The sequence below is a fragment of the Camelus bactrianus genome, chromosome 20 (assembly GCF_048773025.1).
Source record: "Camelus bactrianus isolate YW-2024 breed Bactrian camel chromosome 20, ASM4877302v1, whole genome shotgun sequence".
In the NCBI taxonomy this organism is placed as follows: Eukaryota; Metazoa; Chordata; class Mammalia; order Artiodactyla; family Camelidae; genus Camelus; species Camelus bactrianus.
Window position 1 is genome coordinate 28,661,116 of NC_133558.1, and position 17,646 is coordinate 28,678,761.

The 17,646-nt window shown below is 48.2% G+C and overlaps 2 protein-coding genes across 9 annotated transcripts; one reads left to right on the top strand and one right to left on the bottom strand.

Annotated features, from left to right (window-relative positions):
* The first annotated feature begins 92 nt into the window (after positions 1 to 92).
* Positions 93 to 6,580, top strand: SLC22A7 (solute carrier family 22 member 7). Of its 2 annotated transcripts, none has more exons than XM_045509243.2 (10): positions 93 to 599; positions 1,220 to 1,323; positions 1,458 to 1,612; positions 1,737 to 1,905; positions 2,734 to 2,863; positions 3,142 to 3,251; positions 3,771 to 3,985; positions 4,211 to 4,319; positions 5,034 to 5,240; positions 5,724 to 6,580. In XM_045509243.2, exons 1-10 carry the CDS (start codon positions 204 to 206, stop codon positions 5,776 to 5,778), a joined length of 1,650 nt encoding a protein of 549 aa, XP_045365199.1. In that variant the 5' UTR covers positions 93 to 203; the 3' UTR covers positions 5,779 to 6,580. The 2 variants fall into 2 exon arrangements, with proteins under 2 accessions (XP_045365199.1, XP_010972082.1); XM_010973780.3 differs by having other exon boundaries at positions 94 to 599; positions 2,734 to 2,857.
* A 184-nt stretch (positions 6,581 to 6,764) lies between these two features.
* Positions 6,765 to 10,351, bottom strand: CRIP3 (cysteine rich protein 3). Of its 7 annotated transcripts, XM_045509246.2 has the most exons (8): positions 9,300 to 10,351; positions 8,943 to 9,037; positions 8,505 to 8,562; positions 8,278 to 8,409; positions 7,425 to 7,496; positions 7,238 to 7,332; positions 7,082 to 7,139; positions 6,771 to 6,907 (listed from the first exon to the last, which is right to left on the bottom strand). In XM_045509246.2, the coding sequence occupies exons 1-8, from the start codon at positions 9,340 to 9,342 to the stop codon at positions 6,846 to 6,848; spliced, it is 615 nt and encodes a 204-aa protein (XP_045365202.1). In that variant the 5' UTR covers positions 9,343 to 10,351; the 3' UTR covers positions 6,771 to 6,845. The 7 variants fall into 7 exon arrangements, with proteins under 7 accessions (XP_074204870.1, XP_074204868.1, XP_074204869.1 ...); XM_010973942.3 differs by having other exon boundaries at positions 8,943 to 10,351; XM_074348769.1 differs by having other exon boundaries at positions 6,765 to 7,332.
* Between the last annotated feature and the right edge of the window lie 7,295 nt (positions 10,352 to 17,646).

A 17,646-nucleotide genomic window follows, 5' to 3' on the forward strand; every position in this document is an offset into this window, starting at 1 on the left:
CAGATAGGCAGGAATCCCTGGGTGGCCTGGGAGGGCCCAGCCCTGGGCCAGCCCCTGAGGGCTGGATTCTGGCTGCAGGCTCTCTGCTCATCAGTCTGTCCACTCCCACCTCCAGAGTCCAAGGGTCTAAGTGGTGGGTGGTTTGAGCTGAGCTGGGCACTACAGAGGGAGCCTGCACTGGAGAAGGTTGGTGGGTGGGTGGCATGGGATTCGAGGAGCTGCTAGACAAGGTGGGTGGCTTTGGGCCCTTCCAGCTGTGGAATGTGGCACTGCTGGCCTTGCCCCGTGTGCTGCTGCCCATGCACTTCCTCCTGCCCATCTTCCTGGCTGCTGTGCCGGCCCACCGTTGTGCCCTGCCTGGACTCCCTTCCAACTTCAGTCACCAGGACGTGTGGCTGGAGGCCCACCTGCCCCGGGAGCCTGATGGCAGGCTCAGCTCCTGCCTCCGCTTCACCCATCCCCAGGCTCTCCCCAACACCACGTTGTGGGGAGGGGGTCAGAGCACTGGGGAGCAGCTGGAGGGTGAGCCCTCCACAGTGCCTTGCCCTCAGGGCTGGGAGTACGACCACTCGGAATTCTCCTCCACCATTGCAACCGAGGTACCCGAGCTGGGAGGTTGGGGGACACGTGAATAGATGGGCTTGCCATTGCCTTGGGCGATTACTATGTAGGCATTAGACACATTACTTTACCTCTTACAGTCTCAGTTTACCCATCTATAGATGGGGTCTATAAATTTAAAGCACTGAGCTTAGTTCCTGGCTTGTAGTAAAGCCCATACTTGAGAGCTGCTATTATTAATTGGGAGGTGATTAGGGTGGGGAAGGGCTAAGGAGGCTCCCGGGAGTTGGGACAGAGTTGAGGAGGGTCTTTCTCCAGTAAGAAGTGGAGAAACAATAGAGGCCTCCTTCTCTCCCTTCCTTTTTTCTGGGCCCCAGGTCTAGGATTTACATGACCCACCTGGAGGAATGCAGGTTGGGGCAGTCTCTCTGGGAAGGAGCAGAACTCCTGTTGTCACAGCCAAGGCCCTCCATGGGAAGAAGCTGAGGCTGCAGGATTGGGGAGGGGCAAAGTTTCCCACCCCACAAGCTGGGGTGAATAGTTGGGGCTTATCTGACACGGAGGTACCAGGAAGGCCCTGGGTCTGGAAAAGAGGGGTTGGTGCCAGCTGAAGAGGGGCCTGTGCCCATGGGAGGCCCCTCCCTGCCTGTCCCTGCAGTGGGACCTGGTGTGTGAGCAGAAAGGCCTGAACAGAGCCTCTTCCACCTTCTTCTTCGCCGGTGTGCTGGTGGGGGCCGTGGCCTTCGGATACCTGTCTGACAGGTGGGGTGAGATGAGGGGCCAATAAGGGAGTGGGGTGGGGAACCCTTTTCCACTATCTGGGGTATGGGCCCAGTATACCTCTATCTTGGGACCTCCACTCTACAGGGAGCTGACCCTGCATGACCCCTGTGCAGGTTTGGGCGGCGCCGCCTGCTGCTGGTGGCCTATGTGAGTGCCCTAGTGCTGGGCCTGGCATCTGCAGCCTCCGTCAGCTACACCATGTTTGCCATCACCCGCACCCTCACTGGCACAGCCCTGGCTGGCTTCACCATCATCGTGATGCCACTGGGTGAGGCAGGCAAAGGACGGGCAGGGCCTAGAGGACTGGAGGGAGGCAGCTGTCAAGGGTGAGACTGAGCCCATCTGGCCCTTGTTAACTGTCTTCCTGTCTGCAACCCCTGCCCTGGGTCCAGAGCTGGAGTGGCTGGACGTGGGACACCGCACTGTGGCAGGTGTCCTGAGCAGCACCTTCTGGACAGGGGGCGTGATGCTGCTGGCACTGGTTGGGTACCTGATACGGGACTGGCGATGGCTTCTGCTGACTGTCACCCTGCCTTGTGCCCCAGGCATCCTCAGCCTCTGGTGAGACCTGTGGGCAGCTAGGGAGTGGGAGATACAGGAAACCAGAGATAGAATTAATCAGAGGCTGAGATTTGCAGACAGAGAGACTGAGAGATGAAGAGAAACAGTCAGTGACCAAAGGAGAGAAAGAGACAGAGATCAATACAAAGAGGATGGCACTGGGCATGAGAAGCAGAGAAACAGATAACAAAATATAGTGATAGAGGTGGAATGACAGAGACAAAACTAGTGAGAGACAGTGAGAGAATAGGACTGAAAGGCAGATTCAGAGGGACAGATGGAGACGAACACATGAGTGACCTGAGAGACAGAGGTGGACAGAGCCAGGCACTAAAAGGATGGTGCTCTGGAGGGGAGGGGATGGCGGCAAAGCCAGTACAGCCGTAGGGAGTCCAAGTAGAAGGGTGGGAAGCTAGGCAAAATGGGCATTTCACTGCCTCCCTAAAATGAACTGGCTTTGAATTACCCCTCTGGGTATGCCTGTATGTCTGTCTGTTCTTCATCTTATGTCCTCCTGTCACCTGTGAGAGAAGTGGGTGCCTGGTGCTGGGGCCTGAGATTTTGTAGGTGAGACCAATTTAGTTGAGTAGAGAGGGGACTCCTAGGCTGTGGAGGACTAGGCCTGCGAGGAAGTGTGGGAAAAGGTGACTTCTAAATTGGGCCTTTAAGGGTGAATAGTTCATCAGGTGAGGAGGGCTTGGGAAGAGAACACATTCCAGGCTGAGGGGACTGTGTGAGCAAGAGCCTGGCAGCTGACAGCCTGTGGTGTGCCCAGGGAGGAATGTGGCTTAGGGGGCTGACTCTGAAGGGCCTCCTACTGCCCCCCAGGTGGGTGCCTGAGTCTGCACGCTGGCTTCTGACCCAGGGCCGTGTGGAGGAGGCCCACAGGTACCTGCTCCGCTGTGCCAGGCTCAATGGGCGGCCTGAGGGTGAGGATGGCCTGAGCCAGGAGGTGAGGGTAAATTTACGTGTGAGTGTGTGTGTGGCCTATGTCAAGGGTCATTCTGTGTGCAGGAAAAGCTCCTGACCCCCAGTGGAGAGTTCCAAACTCTTCAAGATGTCCTACTGGCTCTTGTGGGCTATACACTTGACTCTGGCCCACCCTACCCAGGTCCCACACGCATCCCGACCCCCATTACTACAGAAGGGAGGAATGGAGACCCAGGGAGAACAAGGTGCCTTGCTCAGGCTACAAAGCCAACTCTGATGTCACAAACTCTCCTTCTCCCCAATCAGGCCCTGAGCAAAGTAGCTGCTGCAGAGAGGGTGGTCCAAAGACCTTCGTACCTAGACCTGTTCCGGACACCCCGGCTGCGACACATCTCACTGTGCTGCATGGTGGTGTGGTGAGGAAGGGGCTGGACTGAGCCTGGTGGGGTGGGGGGGAGTGGGGGTGGGTGGAGGGAGGGGCAGACTCCAGGCTGGAGCTGAGTTGGAGAGGACAAGGACAAGTGAACTGTTATTGTGGATGGCGGGCAGATCAGTCTCTAGTGGGGATGAGGCTTTGGGGGGCTCCCAAGATGGAGCAGGCATCAGACACATGTGGGTTCAAATTCAGGCTCTACCACTTCCTTACTGTTAGTCCTTGGACAGGTCACTTAACACTCTGAGCCTCAGTGCCCCTTCTGTATAATGGGTCGCTGTTAGTTCCCATCTCACAGGGTTGCTGTGAAGATTAGGTAAAGGCTCCTGAGCCACTGGTATGTGCTGCACACTCAGAAGGGATTATGGGGACAGGCAAGGTCATGGGCAGCAGGTTCTGAAGGTGGGGCAGATGGTCCCTCTAAAAGGCCAAGGTTTCTGAGAAGAGCGGACAAGAGGGTGGGAAGGAGGCTACGCTGAATGGCATCGCGACGCCCCCTCAGGTTTGGAGTGAACTTCTCCTATTACGGCCTGAGCCTGGATGTGTCGGGGCTGGGGCTGAACGTGTACCAGACGCAGCTGCTATTCGGGGCCGTGGAGCTGCCCTCCAAGCTCCTGGTCTACCTGTCGGTGCGCCACGCAGGACGTCGCCTCACACTGGCCGGAACGTTGCTGGGCGCCGCTCTCTCCTTGGGCTTCAGGTTGCTGGTGTCCTCGGGTGAGCCCCACCCTGAAGCCCCTTTGGTTCTTGGAGGCCCCGCCTCCTGGTCAAGAAAACAACCCTCTCACCCACCCTCTTCCGTACCCCTCCCTCCTCCTTTCCAGGAAGCCCCGACTAAAGGCCAGTTAAGTCCCACCCTCTATGGGGGCTCCACCTCCTATCCTGGGAGAACCTTGGTTCTCCCATAAGGCCTGCTCAATGTCTGAACCCCTTTTCCTCCAGAGATGAAGTCCTGGAGCACCGCCCTGGCAGTGATAGGGAAAGGTTTTTCTGAAGCTGCCTTCACCACTGCCTACCTGTTCACGTCGGAGTTGTACCCTACCGTGCTCAGGTGAGGGATCCTAGGCAAGCCACCTGGAGGGAGGGCTTGTTAGTCACATCTCTTACGAACACCCCACATATACACTGCATCCCAGTCCTTGTCACTCATTGCTTACAGAGCTATAATCAGAGCTGTCTGTGTTTACCAAGGTCTGGGAGGTGGCGGGGCATTTTATCATCTTTACTAAGACCCTGAACGGCGTCAACGTCTTTGGGCCTCCTTTAAAAGAAAATCGGCTTTAAAAGAAAAGCCACAAAAAGCCCCTTCTATCCATTCTATCCCATCCCACTCACCACAGCCTGCCCTTGGGGGTTGTCTCTGGACATAAGGCCTGGGCCCTTTCAGCTAGCTACTGACAAGTGGGGAGGAGATGGGTAGGCAGGTGGCCATGTTTAGAAAGCCTTGTGTCTCCTCTAACATGGCAGGGTCTGATCGAGCTGCTGACCCTCTTTCAGATCACCATTTCTGGTGACTTTTCTTTTCCTTCAGCAGTGCCTGATTAGTACTATCAGAACCAGGGCCCCATCCCCTGGTGGGTGCTGGCTTGGAGAGCCCTGGCCTGGGGGTGGGTGGGAAAACCACCTGAAAGTAGCCCCAGCTTTCTTAGCCATCTGGGGAGAAGGGGGCACCAGAGCCAGCCAGCACAAGAGGGAATTCCTGTGAAGCATGACTGCATGTAGGTATGAGCACCAACCCTCTCCTCTATCCTCTTTCTCTGAACAGACAGACAGGAATGGGGCTGACTGCACTGGTGGGCCGTCTGGGGGGCTCTTTGGCCCCACTGGCAGCCTTGCTGGATGGAGTATGGCTGTCACTGCCCAAGCTCACTTATGGGGGGATCGCCCTGCTAGCTGCCTGCACTGCCCTCCTGCTGCCAGAGACCAAGCACGCACAGCTGCCAGAGACCATCCAAGACGTGGAGAGGAAGAGGTGTGTGCGTAGGACTGTCAGTGTGAGCACATGCATGTGGGTTTGGGTGCTGACACCTTAGGTAAGATTCAGAGAGGAAGACATGTCGGCACATGGGTCTGGTGCATGTATGCTGGTGTGCACAGGTGCGTACCTGAAGTATGTAAACTGCATGTATAAGAGTGTATGTGTTGAGGAGGGTAGAGCCCATGCTTAGCATGCATGAGGTCCTGGGTTCAATCTCCAGTACCTCCATTTAAAAAAAAAAAAAGTATACATTGAGTCCATACCTGTGTGTGTGTCTAGGAAGATGATGTGTACACACACTCAGGTATGCCTATGCTTCAGGGACGTATAGAAGCATGTGTGGAAGTAACTTGTGGGAGTACATGTGTTTCTATCTTAAGAGCTGAGGGGAGCCCTAGGCCAGCACTAATGGGGCAGGATGGGGTGGTAGGCTAGGGGGCTAAACCCCACCATTGCTCATCACTCCTTCCTCCCCAGTGCCCCGTCCAGCCTTCAGGAGGAAGAGATGCCCATGAAGCAGGTCCAGGATTGAGTGGTATCAGGGGCAAGCCCTCCACAGAAGTTCTGCAGCAGGGCCTGGGAGAAGAGAAGGGCAGGCCCTGTGGCCAGGGTTGGGGGCATCGAGCCCCCTGCCCATGGCTAGAACTGCCCCCTCTCTGTGCTCTTCCAGCCTTAACTATTTGGCCTCCAGCAACAAGGCAACTTCCCAGAATGCAGCGGGCTGCTGGAAAATTCTGGCATCCCTCTCATGGCTGGGGGCATTCCATAAAGGTGCCCCAGGGGTTGAGGCAACGGTGAGGACTTGTGGGATGAGCCCCGGATGGGAAGCCACTGAATCTGGCCCTGGGTTCTGATCCAGCTTTGCCACTGATTTCTGGGTGACCTTGGGCGACCTTGGGCATGTGGCTTTCCCTCTCTGGGTCTGTCTGGTCATCTCTCAAACGGCTAATGAAGCCTCTTAGCAGACCTCGCCACAGGATCTATCTGCTGTCATGCTCAAATGAGAATGCTGAATAAGGTGCTTCTTTTAGAGGTGGTGCTAAAGGACTATCCTATGATGACTTCTGGTACCAACAGGGTTGGTGGGCATGCTGTCCACGGGGTGGTGCTGGGGGCTGCCCAATGCCAGAGCCAGGGGACCAGGAGAACAGAGCTCTTTGTTCCCATGGCTGCCTCTGCTACCTCCCAGGCACTTTGCAGGGTAATGCATCCCCCAGCCCCTACACTCCCCACCCTCCAACCCGCTGTCTAGGCCTCATGTCCAAAGAAGAGTTGAAGGCATGGGAGCCAACATTTTATTGGAGAAGCCAAAATAAACACAAGTTTTATGAGTACCTTGCAGTTACAGAATTTGCTGGGTCAAAGGATCAGGAAGACCAAGAGGCAAACTTCAAATGGGGTTGACCTGACCAGATAGGAAGGGGAAAGAGAGGAGTTGGCAGAGAAAGTCTAGACTCTGGTCTACCACAGAGCCTAGGCCCAGGCTGCCAGAATCCCACTTTTCCCCACCCCCTAGGACTGGAGAATTCTGTAGCTCCCACTGGACCATGGAGGGGATGATGGGAGGCCTGAATTAGGGTGACCTCTCCTGTGAGCATCTCATTTGGATTTTATCTCCACGGGGTCATAGATGTAGCAGCCCACATCACCAATGTTCACACCTGAAGGAGAGAGCCCCATCACCAAGGGCCTTGGGACTTGGGGGTGCTGGGTTGAGGGCTGAAAGGAGTTGGGAGGGGTCTGGGGTGTGTCTGACCGCAGGGGAAGTTGTCCACACATCCTCATAGACCCATATGCCATACTTTAGGCCCAGTGTCTGGGGTGGGGCTGCCCACCTTTGGGGCCAAACAGGTAGCCATAGCAGGGGATGTGGCAGTAGGGGACGCCGTCATGCTGGGACACAGAGAGAAAGAGAGATATCTCAGCTTGGCTCTTTTCCCATCTCCAGCTTCCCTTCCCCCAACATGATCACTCACCCCTACCCTGCTCACCTCAGCGTGACTCCCAGCAGTCAGGGTCTTCCGGCACCTCTGGCACCTCAGACAGGGTCGGTGCCAATTTCTGCCCAAAGACATCACCTTCTCAGCTGGTAGGGGAGAGGTGGTACTTCAAGGGGCAGGGCAGGGAGACTCACCCACCTTGCACACCCCCCTCCCCTAGCTTTCCATTGTCACTTACCAAAATAGACGGGTTCCTCACAGCTGGGGCACAGTGACGTCTCCCCAGTGAATGTCTTCATGTGGGGAGGGCCTTTAAGGGGAAGAGGCCCTGGCTAGGGCTGAGGTGGGGGCCAGGCCTAAACAGGGGCCACCAGCACTAGCCTATATATGACACTGTCCTCTTTTAAAAGCCATACTCATCCCTGAGCCTCCCACCCATATAGACATGAGTCTGCCTTCCTCAGGCAGAGCTGAGTCCCCTGATTCCACCTCCTGCCCCACCCTATCTGCAGGAGGGACCACCTGCTTCCTTCTCATTCTCCCAAGAGCTCAGGTGCCCACCAGCCCAACCCTGAAAGCAACTCAATCCTCAGGAAACCTGAGCTGATACAGGAGCTGGCCAGGGCAGGGGTGTCAGGTGTTGAAGAGCAGTGTCACTGCCTACTCCAGGGGATGGAGGAAGGAATGGGAAGAGGGGAGAAGTAGAAGAATGTGAGGGGCTGGCCCATCTCAATGACCCCTCACTCCAGGTCACTCCTTCCACGGCCTTAGCCTGGGAAGGGCCTGAGTTCCAGGCCAGGTTTGCCTCTGACCAGCTGTGTGACTGCACAAGGTCTCTTGCCCTCTCCAGACCTCAGTTTCCTCACCTGAAAATGTGGGCGATATCATTTGCCCAATTTACCTCTTAACTCAGCAGCTGACATAAGGGAATATCAAAAAAGGGGCCACAGAGAAGACCAGACTTTACTACGAACAAAGTTGTAGGAATGTGAAGCAGAGAACTGGGTGGGATACTGCCACCTGGTCCCACCCCCTGTTCTATCCTGGGGAAGGGCTGGAAGGAGGAGTAGCTGGGATCCAATCTCACTTACTTTTCTTGCCCTGGGGGAGGCCAGTCCTGGGTCTGGGGGGGCTGAAGCTGCTGAGGCTGAGGGGAGTGTTGTTGGCAGGGCTGGGAGTTGGGGATTTGTAGAGGTAGGAGCCCACACCACCAATGTTCACCCCTGTAGAGAGAATAGGGAAAGTTAGGCTTGAACCTCCAGCTCCCAGCCACATGGAAGGTTCTGCTGTCCCCGGCACCTTCCAGGCTGGTACTTACCCCTGGGTCCAAAGAGAGCCCCATAGCATGGCTTGTGGCAATATGGTCTCCCGTTGTGCTAGGCACAAGCAGAGGGAAGAGTATTGCTTAGAGCCCAAGGGGGCCTCACTTGTGCCCCACAGGCTTTTCCCCAAGACAGGCTATCAGGTGTGTCTGTCTACTGGCCTGGGGGTGAGAGGACTGATAGGTGGGCTGGCATGCTGGAGTTGCCACTGTGGTCAGGGGGAAAGGGAAAGAGCAGGTCAGGAAGCAGTGCTGCTTCCCTCCCACCCCCAAAAGGCATGGGATCCACTGGCGCAACTCAGGCTCCCAATAGGTAGGCGGTCTTGGGAGTTGGCTGCTGAGGTTCCTTTTAGTGGGCCAACAGGGCCAAAAAGGGGGGCTGGAATCTGGGGGCCAGTGACAGACACAGGGCTGTGCACCCTAGCCAGGCCTTACCTCTGCATGCCCTCCTGGGGACAGGACGCTGTGGCAGCGCTCACATTTCAGGCAGAAGCGGTGCCAGTTCTTGCCCAGGGAGCTCACCTTCTCCGCTGTGGGGGACAAGGTGGAACTGGGTAGTGGGGGCCAGTCCAACAGGTGCCCTCCTTTCCCCTCTCGGTCCTGCCCGCTCTGATTCCTAGAGACAGTGGGGAGTGTCTCCTGGAGGCCAGCTCCATCCCCTGCCCGAGTGCCCTGTGCCCCACAGGTAGAAAGGGGGTCTGGGAGCACACCGTCACCAACTCCTTGCATTCTCAAGGAACCCAACAGCTCTCTCTCGCCCCATCTTCTCCCCTTCCTCAGCCTAGGCCTCACCGAAGAAAACAGGTTGCTGGCAACGCGGGCAGGTCCAGCTCATGGCTCCGCTCTGAGCAGCCGGCTTCACAATGTAGGCAAGTCAGCCTGGGCTCAGTTCCCACCCCCTCCGTTGGCCCCACCCACAGCTCTGCTTTGAGCCTTATTGGGCTGAATCCCCTGCTCCTAAGTGCCCGCTGGCCACCAGAAATTTAGAACCACTCCACATGAGGGTTGCAGGTGACTTTGCTGTTATTTCCAAACACTGAGGCTTTGGACCAGTGGAGAGGAGAAAGGGTTCTGAAGCTAGACTGGGAGGGGAGGGAGTAATGAGGATGCCTGGAAGGGTGGCACTAGTTTCTGGATTGGTACAGAGAGGAAAACTGTTCAGAGTTTAGACGTTGTGAAAACACTATTATTTCCCAAAAGCAAGGGGTTACGCATTCTTTGAAATGGTTTTATTCCGTCTTGGCAGTTGCAGGTGGTTAAGAGCAACTGAATCTGGAATCCATCTCTGTTACTTACTCACTCTTTGGCTTCAGGCAAATTACTTAACCTCCTTCTGCCAGTTTTCTTATCTGTTCAACTAGTATGATAAGAAGTCTCTACCTCATAGGACTGTGGAGAGAATTAGATAAGTTAATATGTGTAAAGTGTCCAAACAGCGCCTGGCACCTAAACACTGTAAAAGCAGTTAACTGCCATGATGGATCCCATAATGAACCCGAGACTCTTGGTTTGGAAGCTCCAAAACATTGTCTGCATACTGTTGTTTGCCCACAAAATTATAATGCTTATTAAATGTAAAAGTATAATTCAGACATCAGTTACATATTCCTAATTTAGTTTAAGATGTTTTAATATTTGTTAAAGTAGCTCAGCACTGCTTCAAATGACACAAAATTTAAACCCACAGAATGAGAGAAAGTATTTGCAAATATATATCTGTTAAGCATCTAGTACTCAGAATATATAAAAGACTTTTATAACTCAACAATAAAAAGACAACCCAATTAAAAAATGGGAAAAGAATTTGAATAGACATTTTTCTAAAGAAGATATACAAAGGTCAACAAACACATGAAAAGATACTCAACATCATTTGTCATTAGGGAAATGAAAGTCAGTCCCACAATGAGATATCATTTTACACCTACTAGAATGGCTATAATAAAAAAGATGTGCATCAGTGTAGATATGGCAAAATTGGATCCCTCATACAACGTTGATAGGAAGGTAAAACAGTGTAGCCCTTTGAAAAATAGTCTGGCAATTCCTCAAAAGGTTACCATATGACCCAGCAGGTGCACTCCTAGGTGCACACACACACAAAGCATATGGTCCACATAAAAACTTGTACATGAATGTTCACAGTACTGGTATTCACAATAGGCAAAAGGTAGAAACAACCCAAAGTCCATCAACTGATGAATGGATAAACAAAATATAGTCTGTCTGTGATGGAATATTATTTAGCCATAAAAAAGAATGAAATAATGCCATTTGCAGCAACACGAATGGATCTAGAGATTATCAAACTAAGTGAAGTAAGTTAGACAAAGACAAATATGGTATCACTTATATATGGAATCTAAAAAATGACATAAATGAACTTATTTACAAAACAGAAAGAGACTCACAGACATAGAAAACAAACTTATGAGCAGGGAGGGTAAATTAGGGGTTGGGGATTAACAGCCACACATTACTATGTACAAAACAGAAAAACAAGAAGGACCTACTGTAAAGCAAAGGGAACTATATTCAATTTCTTGTAATAACATATAATGGAAAAGAATCTGAAAAGAAAATATATATATATTTGTATTTGTATAACTGGATCACTTTGCTGTACACCCAAATCTAACATTGTAAATCAACTACATTTAAAATTTTAAAAATTTAGAAAAGGAAACAAACGTATAATGGTTACCAAAGTGGGAAAGAGGGGAGGGATAAACTGGAATTTGGGGATTAGCAGGTACAAACTACTATATACAAAATAGATAAACAAGGTCCTACTGTATAGCACAGGGAACTATACTTAATAGCTTGTAATAACCTATAACAAAATGAATATGAAAAAGAGTATATATATTCTGTATTTATATATAACTGAATCACTATGCTGTACACCAGAAACACAACACTGTAAATCAACTATACTTCAATTTAAAAAAATAAAAGGATGAACTTTATGGTATGTAGATAATGTGAGGAGGAGGAAGAGGAAGAGGAGGAAGAGGAAGAGGAGGAGGAAGAGGAAGAGGAAGAGGAGGAGGAAGAGGAAGGAGAATAAGGAGGAGAAGAAGGAGGAGAAGAGGAAGAGGAAGGAGAAGGAGAAGAAGAAGGAGAAGAAGTAAAAGGAACTACTTTTTCAAAAAAAAGGTAGCTCAGCAAATGAGGGGCAGAGAGAGACCAGATTACTTTGTGCCAGTACCCCAGCAGAGACAGTCCCTCAATGAACTGTCGCAGTGAAATGAAGAGTTTTCTGGAGTAAGTTCCTTTGTTTAGTCAAGTCAGTTCAGAAAGAGCTGAAGGAGGTGTGTGCTAAACCCATCGTAGGCTGCAGTGCTGTGCCCTGCTGAAAGAAAGGAGTCCTGTTCGTATCTCAGGAGTCAGAGACCCTCTCTGGACTCCAGTCCCCTTAACTGGGCAGTGAAGATAGGACTGGTGTCTCTGAACTTCTACTCAACGCCCCTGTTCCCTTACTTGTCTCAGTGAGTACTTTTTGCTTCTAACAACACTTGTTTATTCTCCTTGATTACTTTTAAAGGTGGAAGGCTTGCACATCATGAAACTAACTTTTCTACACTTTCTCATTATTTGTTTCTTGTTTGGGGGAATGTGTCAAGATCCGTGGTTTCATAACTGTTTCTTGGAGGGGATGCTTCTTTAACTAACTTGAAAAATGTTACAGTTTTAGTCTCCACTGGTATTTTATGCTCATATTTCTGCCTTCCTCATGTGTTTCTTCTCTAAGAAGGCAGCTCAAGGTTCACTGCCTTTTGCTCTCTATGGCTCTTGAAAGAAATTCCCATGTTAGAGGTTGGGAGGTCTTCACTGTTGTATTTATTCTTGGACATGCTGCCTCCTTTAGGAAGGCTAACTTCATCTATCCAAGGATCTATAAGGGGCACATAAGATAATCCTTTTCTAAGGTCTCCCAGCAATTTCTGCATTGAATCGCCTTGTACCCATGCTTCAGCCTCCTTAGATGGGTCATCTTTACCCTGGCATCCAGTACAGGGTCCCACACAAAGAAACAAGCATTGGAGTGTGACTACCATGCTGCTTTCATTCAACTTGCAGTGAGTCAGTGGGGTAAATGCCTTACTGTTCCCCATCTTCTGCAACCTGCCTATATCATATGGCCACAGCAAACACAGTATGCCTCATCTCTTCTATTTCAGTGCCTAGGAAAGACTAGTTAAGGCTCCTCCTTTCCAAATATTTGCCATCCACTTGCAGGTACAGCAAATCACAGCATTCCACTCTTCTTTCTTGCCTGGCTTCCATCATTCTGACTCGAAAAGAATCTTTGTAAAGAATGTTCACAGGGGAAATTAACATTTCTTGCAGAAATGCATTTGCAGTTACTGAAAAGTGGCTGTTTTGAATATTGTGTGACTAAAATCTCTAAAATGATTCTTTAATGAATACCACAAATGGGTAAGTCCAGTTGAGGGTATAGTTTGTATCATCTCTTATAAGAGGCAGGCCCCTCTTTCATAAAGATGATAGTTCCCTTGGTGCCCCTACTACTTCCCCCTGACTTTTCCTGCACAAACCTCTGTCATGGTATCTATAATGTTGTGTTACACTTATTTACTTTTCTAACTTTCTTCAATTGACAGAACTGACTGAGACTTACCTGTGTATCTATAGCACCAAGTATAGTGTGGGTGTCAGTAAATGATAGCTACTATTATTATTAATATTATTATTATGAAAACTGCTTCGTGTTTTTAAGCTCTACTGTTAGGTGTATATATATATATACACATACATACATATACATATATATATATATATATTTTTTTATAATTGTTGTGTTTTCTTGATGCATTGACCCTTTTATTGTTGTTGTTAGGCTGAAGAAAACAAGTTTTTCAACTCTAGTGAATGGTGGTAGAGATAATGACCTCAAACACCTGGAGGGCAGTCACATGGAAGAGGCATTAGGGGCACTGCAGAGACCCCTGGATAGAGGTCATAGGGAAACAGATTTGAATTCAGTCCAGGAAAAGAACTTTCTAATAGAGCCAAACATGGAGTGGCTGCTTCAACAGTAGTGAGCTTTCTGTCTCTGGATGTTATAAGTAACGTTGGACAACAAACTAACATTGATCATCAGTGTTGCAGAAGGAATGCAAGCATCATATACAGACAGCTCTTTAAGGCTTCTTCACAATTTGACAATATATGATTTTCTGATTCCTTTCCCAAAGAAGAATTTGAAAATTGTGTTAGCAAGAAAGCACATTGCTAAAATGGTGACAGATACCATCTATGGAATGCCAGGTATAGGCACTGTACTTATTATTTCTGATTCTACAACAACCTGATGAGGGATTTAAATGTTACATTACCAACCACACAGAAAAAGAAAGTGGCTTGGAGAGGTTAAGAATGTGTTCAAATACATGCACCTTAATGTTCATAGCAGCACTGTATACAATAGCCAAGACATGGAAGCAACTTAAATGTCCATCAACAGATGACCGGATAAAGAAGTTGTGGTATATTTCTACAATGGAATACTACTCAGCAATAAAAGGATAAAATAATGCCATTTGCAGCAACATGGATGGACCTAGAGATCATCATTATAAGTGAAGTAAGCCAGAAAGAGAAAGAAAAATATCATATGATATCATTCATATGTGGAATCTAAATTTAAAAAAAGGACACTATGAACTCATCTACAAAACAGAAACAGACTCACAGACATAGTAAACAATTTTATGGTTACCAGGGGAAGGGGGTGGGAAGGGATAAATTTGGGAATCTGAGAGTTACAAATGCTAGCCACTATATATAAAAATAGATTTAAAAAAGGTTTCTTCTGTATAGCACAGGGAATTATGTTCAATATGCTATAATAACCTTAATGAAAAAATATGAAAACGAATCTATGTATGTATATGCATGACTGGGACATTGTGCTGTACAGCAGATATTGACAAATTGTAATTGACTGTACTTCAATTAAAAAAAAAAAGAATGTGTTCGACATCATACAGATAGCAATCTGACTCTCAGGCTCATACTTTTTCTACCTGATGCCCCCATGCATGGTTTCCAAGCTACCCACATATTTCAGTCTGAAAGAATACTACACTTAACTGCACAGCATCTCTGTACCTATAGATAAGAGGACCTATCCAGGTAAGTAATGGATTGAGAAAGAAGATACAGGGAAATGTCATTAAAAAGTTTCCATGGTTTCTCAGTGCTCTCAAGGTAGTTTTTAACTTGGCTATAGGACCCTTCGCCTTTCCAGTCCTCTGAGCCATTTCACCTGTTGCATCAACCCCTCTAATTACACTAAAAGAGGTTCTTAAACCTGCCTGCCTCAGGGCCTTTGCAAATGTTATCTCTTTTCTGGGAACTTGCTTCTCCAATATCTTCACCTCAAGAATTCCTGCCTAACCTCAGGTCCCCTTCACTTATTCAATACCAGGCTACTGGCCCAGGCACTCCCTCCTATAGCATCCTGGACTTGAGGGTAGAGGGGGTACAATCTATGACAGCTGTGTTTTCCCTGCCTGAGTACTGAATCAAATGAGGAAAATAAAGCAATGGAGACTCCATGATAAGTCCAAGTTTGTAGCTTAGTGGGAGAGTAAAACAGGTCTGCCAACTTCCCGCCCACCAGCCCCACCACAATCTAGGCTTTATCTGCCCCATTAGTCTGTGACCTCCATGAGGGTAGGGACCAGGACAGCTTTGCCAACCACTGTGTATGCTTCCAGTGCATGGCTCAATCTCTGGCACATACTGCTCAATAAGTATTTGTTGGTGAATGAATGTTGTACACAAGTTTCTCTCAACTGTGAGTAGATGAGGGCCAGTGGGAGAGATGTGCGATTAGGAATGGACTGGTAGGGGTTGAGAATTTTTTTATAGAGGTTGAGCAAGAGAAGCTCAGCTGTCTAGGCGTAAGAACTCAAGAGTTTATTCCTCAACACACACATGGATCAGCATGTATGATGCATAATGGAATATGATTTTAGCTGATCCTAATTATAAATACTAGGTAACTGATAAAGTAAAAAGAGAACTGAAAAGTTGCTTTGGCAGCAAGCCAGTCCCACTAATTACACTCATTTACAAGAGCCACTAATTAAACTTAATCAACATGTAGCACCATTATGTCTATCATTAAATATACGGCAAAAGAGAGAATGTGGGGAAGTGTCACGTAAACTGTAAAGCACTTTACAAACATGGCTGCTGTCGTGTCTCAGGTTAGCACTGTAGTGAGTCTTGATTACAACTATAAATTTTTTATTTTTTGTAGACTTGTTCAAGTACATGGCCATATATTTGTGACTTTTCAGGCATTATCAAAACTCTGTTCCTAGATAGCTCCTTTAAAAGGTTTCACTCAATTCTGGTGTGTTAATGAAAAACCAGTCTTAGCTCTTTATTGTTGTGTTTCTTAACATCTATTACCCACAACCCTTGTGTTTTCTCACTCCATGTTCTGAATGTCCATTCTAACCAGAAAGCTTTACTTTCTGTAGTTTATATTACTTAAAAAAACAAAATAAAAATATACACAGAAAACAAAAACAGAATGAAACGCTTTCTTAAAACACATTAATACTCTCACCTGTAGAGAACTGCTGCTGTATAATAACACATTATTTACGTCCCTAGCAAGAGTCTGATGTTCCCCTTGTTTCCCAGCATCAACTTGCCAACACATGAACCTGTTGAGAGCACTCTGTGTTAGCGACTTGTGGTTGGCTGCTTAGAGCTATTGACTGGGCTACATTCTGTGATTCAGTGGCATCAGCTGGACTAATTCAGAATCAAGACTGCCTGAAAGGACCTTTTGACCCTTCACCATGGCTGCCTTCAACCTATGCTCATGAAGTCAACAACAGCTCTAAATGATGGTTTTCCATGAAAAGATAGATTTGGCTTCTCAAGTATCACTTGGAAATGTGTATTTCATCTGAAAGTATATAAGAATAATGATCACCAAATAATTTGAAGCATGAGAAATGTATCCATATGCCAGAAACTGAGAAGAGAGGAGTGAAACTTGGTGGTCCGCTTACTTATAAATCCGATAGATGATGACAGTTCTCCTTGGTGTAAGCTACCAGCAACTTCCTCATCTTCTTACTAAGGTCTGGGGGGTACACAGGAATAGTCCTTACAAGTCATGAGAGTATGTTAATATGACTAAAACAGCTTAATCTTGTGAATTCAGACAAATGCAAATGCTTACCTTTTTACAGAGGAGTCTTTCAGTCCCTCTATGAAGCTCAAGGTAACAGAATCAGGAGTCAAGTTCCAGCCTCTTCCCTACTCCAAAATGATTAGGCTTTTCCTCTTCTTCTCCTGAGCTTTTGTAACAGGCAGAGCTATAAGATCTTTATTTCTAATCTCTTACTACCCCACATCCCCACTACCAAAAAAAGGGTAGGAATTACCAGTACCTTAGTGGGGATAAGCCTAACTTGAGCGCCCATCTTCTGATAAAAAGCCACAAAGAGGAAGGCTACAAACAAGGCACTGTTTGCAGCTCTATAGGGGACATTTTATTTTCTACTTAGAAGTATCTTTTGGAGGACCTTTATCTCTCTGATTCCACATTAATTCAACTTAGTCTGGATTCTTCAGTAGGATAGACCCTGTCTTCCCAGGGTGAGCTTACCACCAGGGCCTGAACTGAGTGCTTTACCCACCCGGTCATAGTAATTGTTCAGGGATAGAAATGTGGCCCAAGTCACACTAATCAACATCCTCCCTAAGGTTTTTTTGGTGCTATAAGGAAAGATATATTTTCATTTTCTAGGTAGAAGCCTTTAAGAACCATGACAGCTTGAGACTGCAGGGGCTAATTTGCCCCTGAGTGGAAATAAAATGAGGCCAAGCAGAACTGAGGGAATGGGGATGAGAGAGTCCTGATGACATATCTGACCTCCTGGATCTAATTCTGACTTGGTCTACCAGTTACCAAGCCACAAATTACTACCTATCTATTTTTTCCCATAAGTTTGTTTGAGTTTAGTTTCTCTTACAACCAAGAGAGTCCCAATTAATACAATGTGCACCTTTATAGAGGCAGAAATGCTTCTTCTTATATTTAAGAATTACATCATGTTGTATAAAGTTCTGACAAAGC

Bases quoted from the DNA above. Each gene is read 5' to 3' on its own strand.
- SLC22A7 (XM_045509243.2), top strand. From the start codon at position 204: ATGGGATTCGAGGAGCTGCTAGACAAGGTGGGTGGCTTTGGGCCCTTC. The intron at 1,324-1,457 runs GTGGGGTGAGAT...ACCCCTGTGCAG, and splicing joins TTCGGATACCTGTCTGACAG to GTTTGGGCGGCGCCGCCTGC. The intron at 1,613-1,736 runs GTGAGGCAGGCA...CCCTGGGTCCAG, and splicing joins CATCATCGTGATGCCACTGG to AGCTGGAGTGGCTGGACGTG.
- CRIP3 (XM_074348767.1), bottom strand. From the start codon at position 9,236: ATGCAAGGAGTTGGTGACGGTGTGCTCCCAGACCCCCTTTCTACCTGT. The intron at 8,563-8,942 runs GTAAGGCCTGGC...GCTTGTGCCTAG, and splicing joins CCCCAGGAGGGCATGCAGAG to CACAACGGGAGACCATATTG. The intron at 7,333-7,424 runs GTAAGTGACAAT...CTCCCCTACCAG, and splicing joins TGAGGAACCCGTCTATTTTG to CTGAGAAGGTGATGTCTTTG.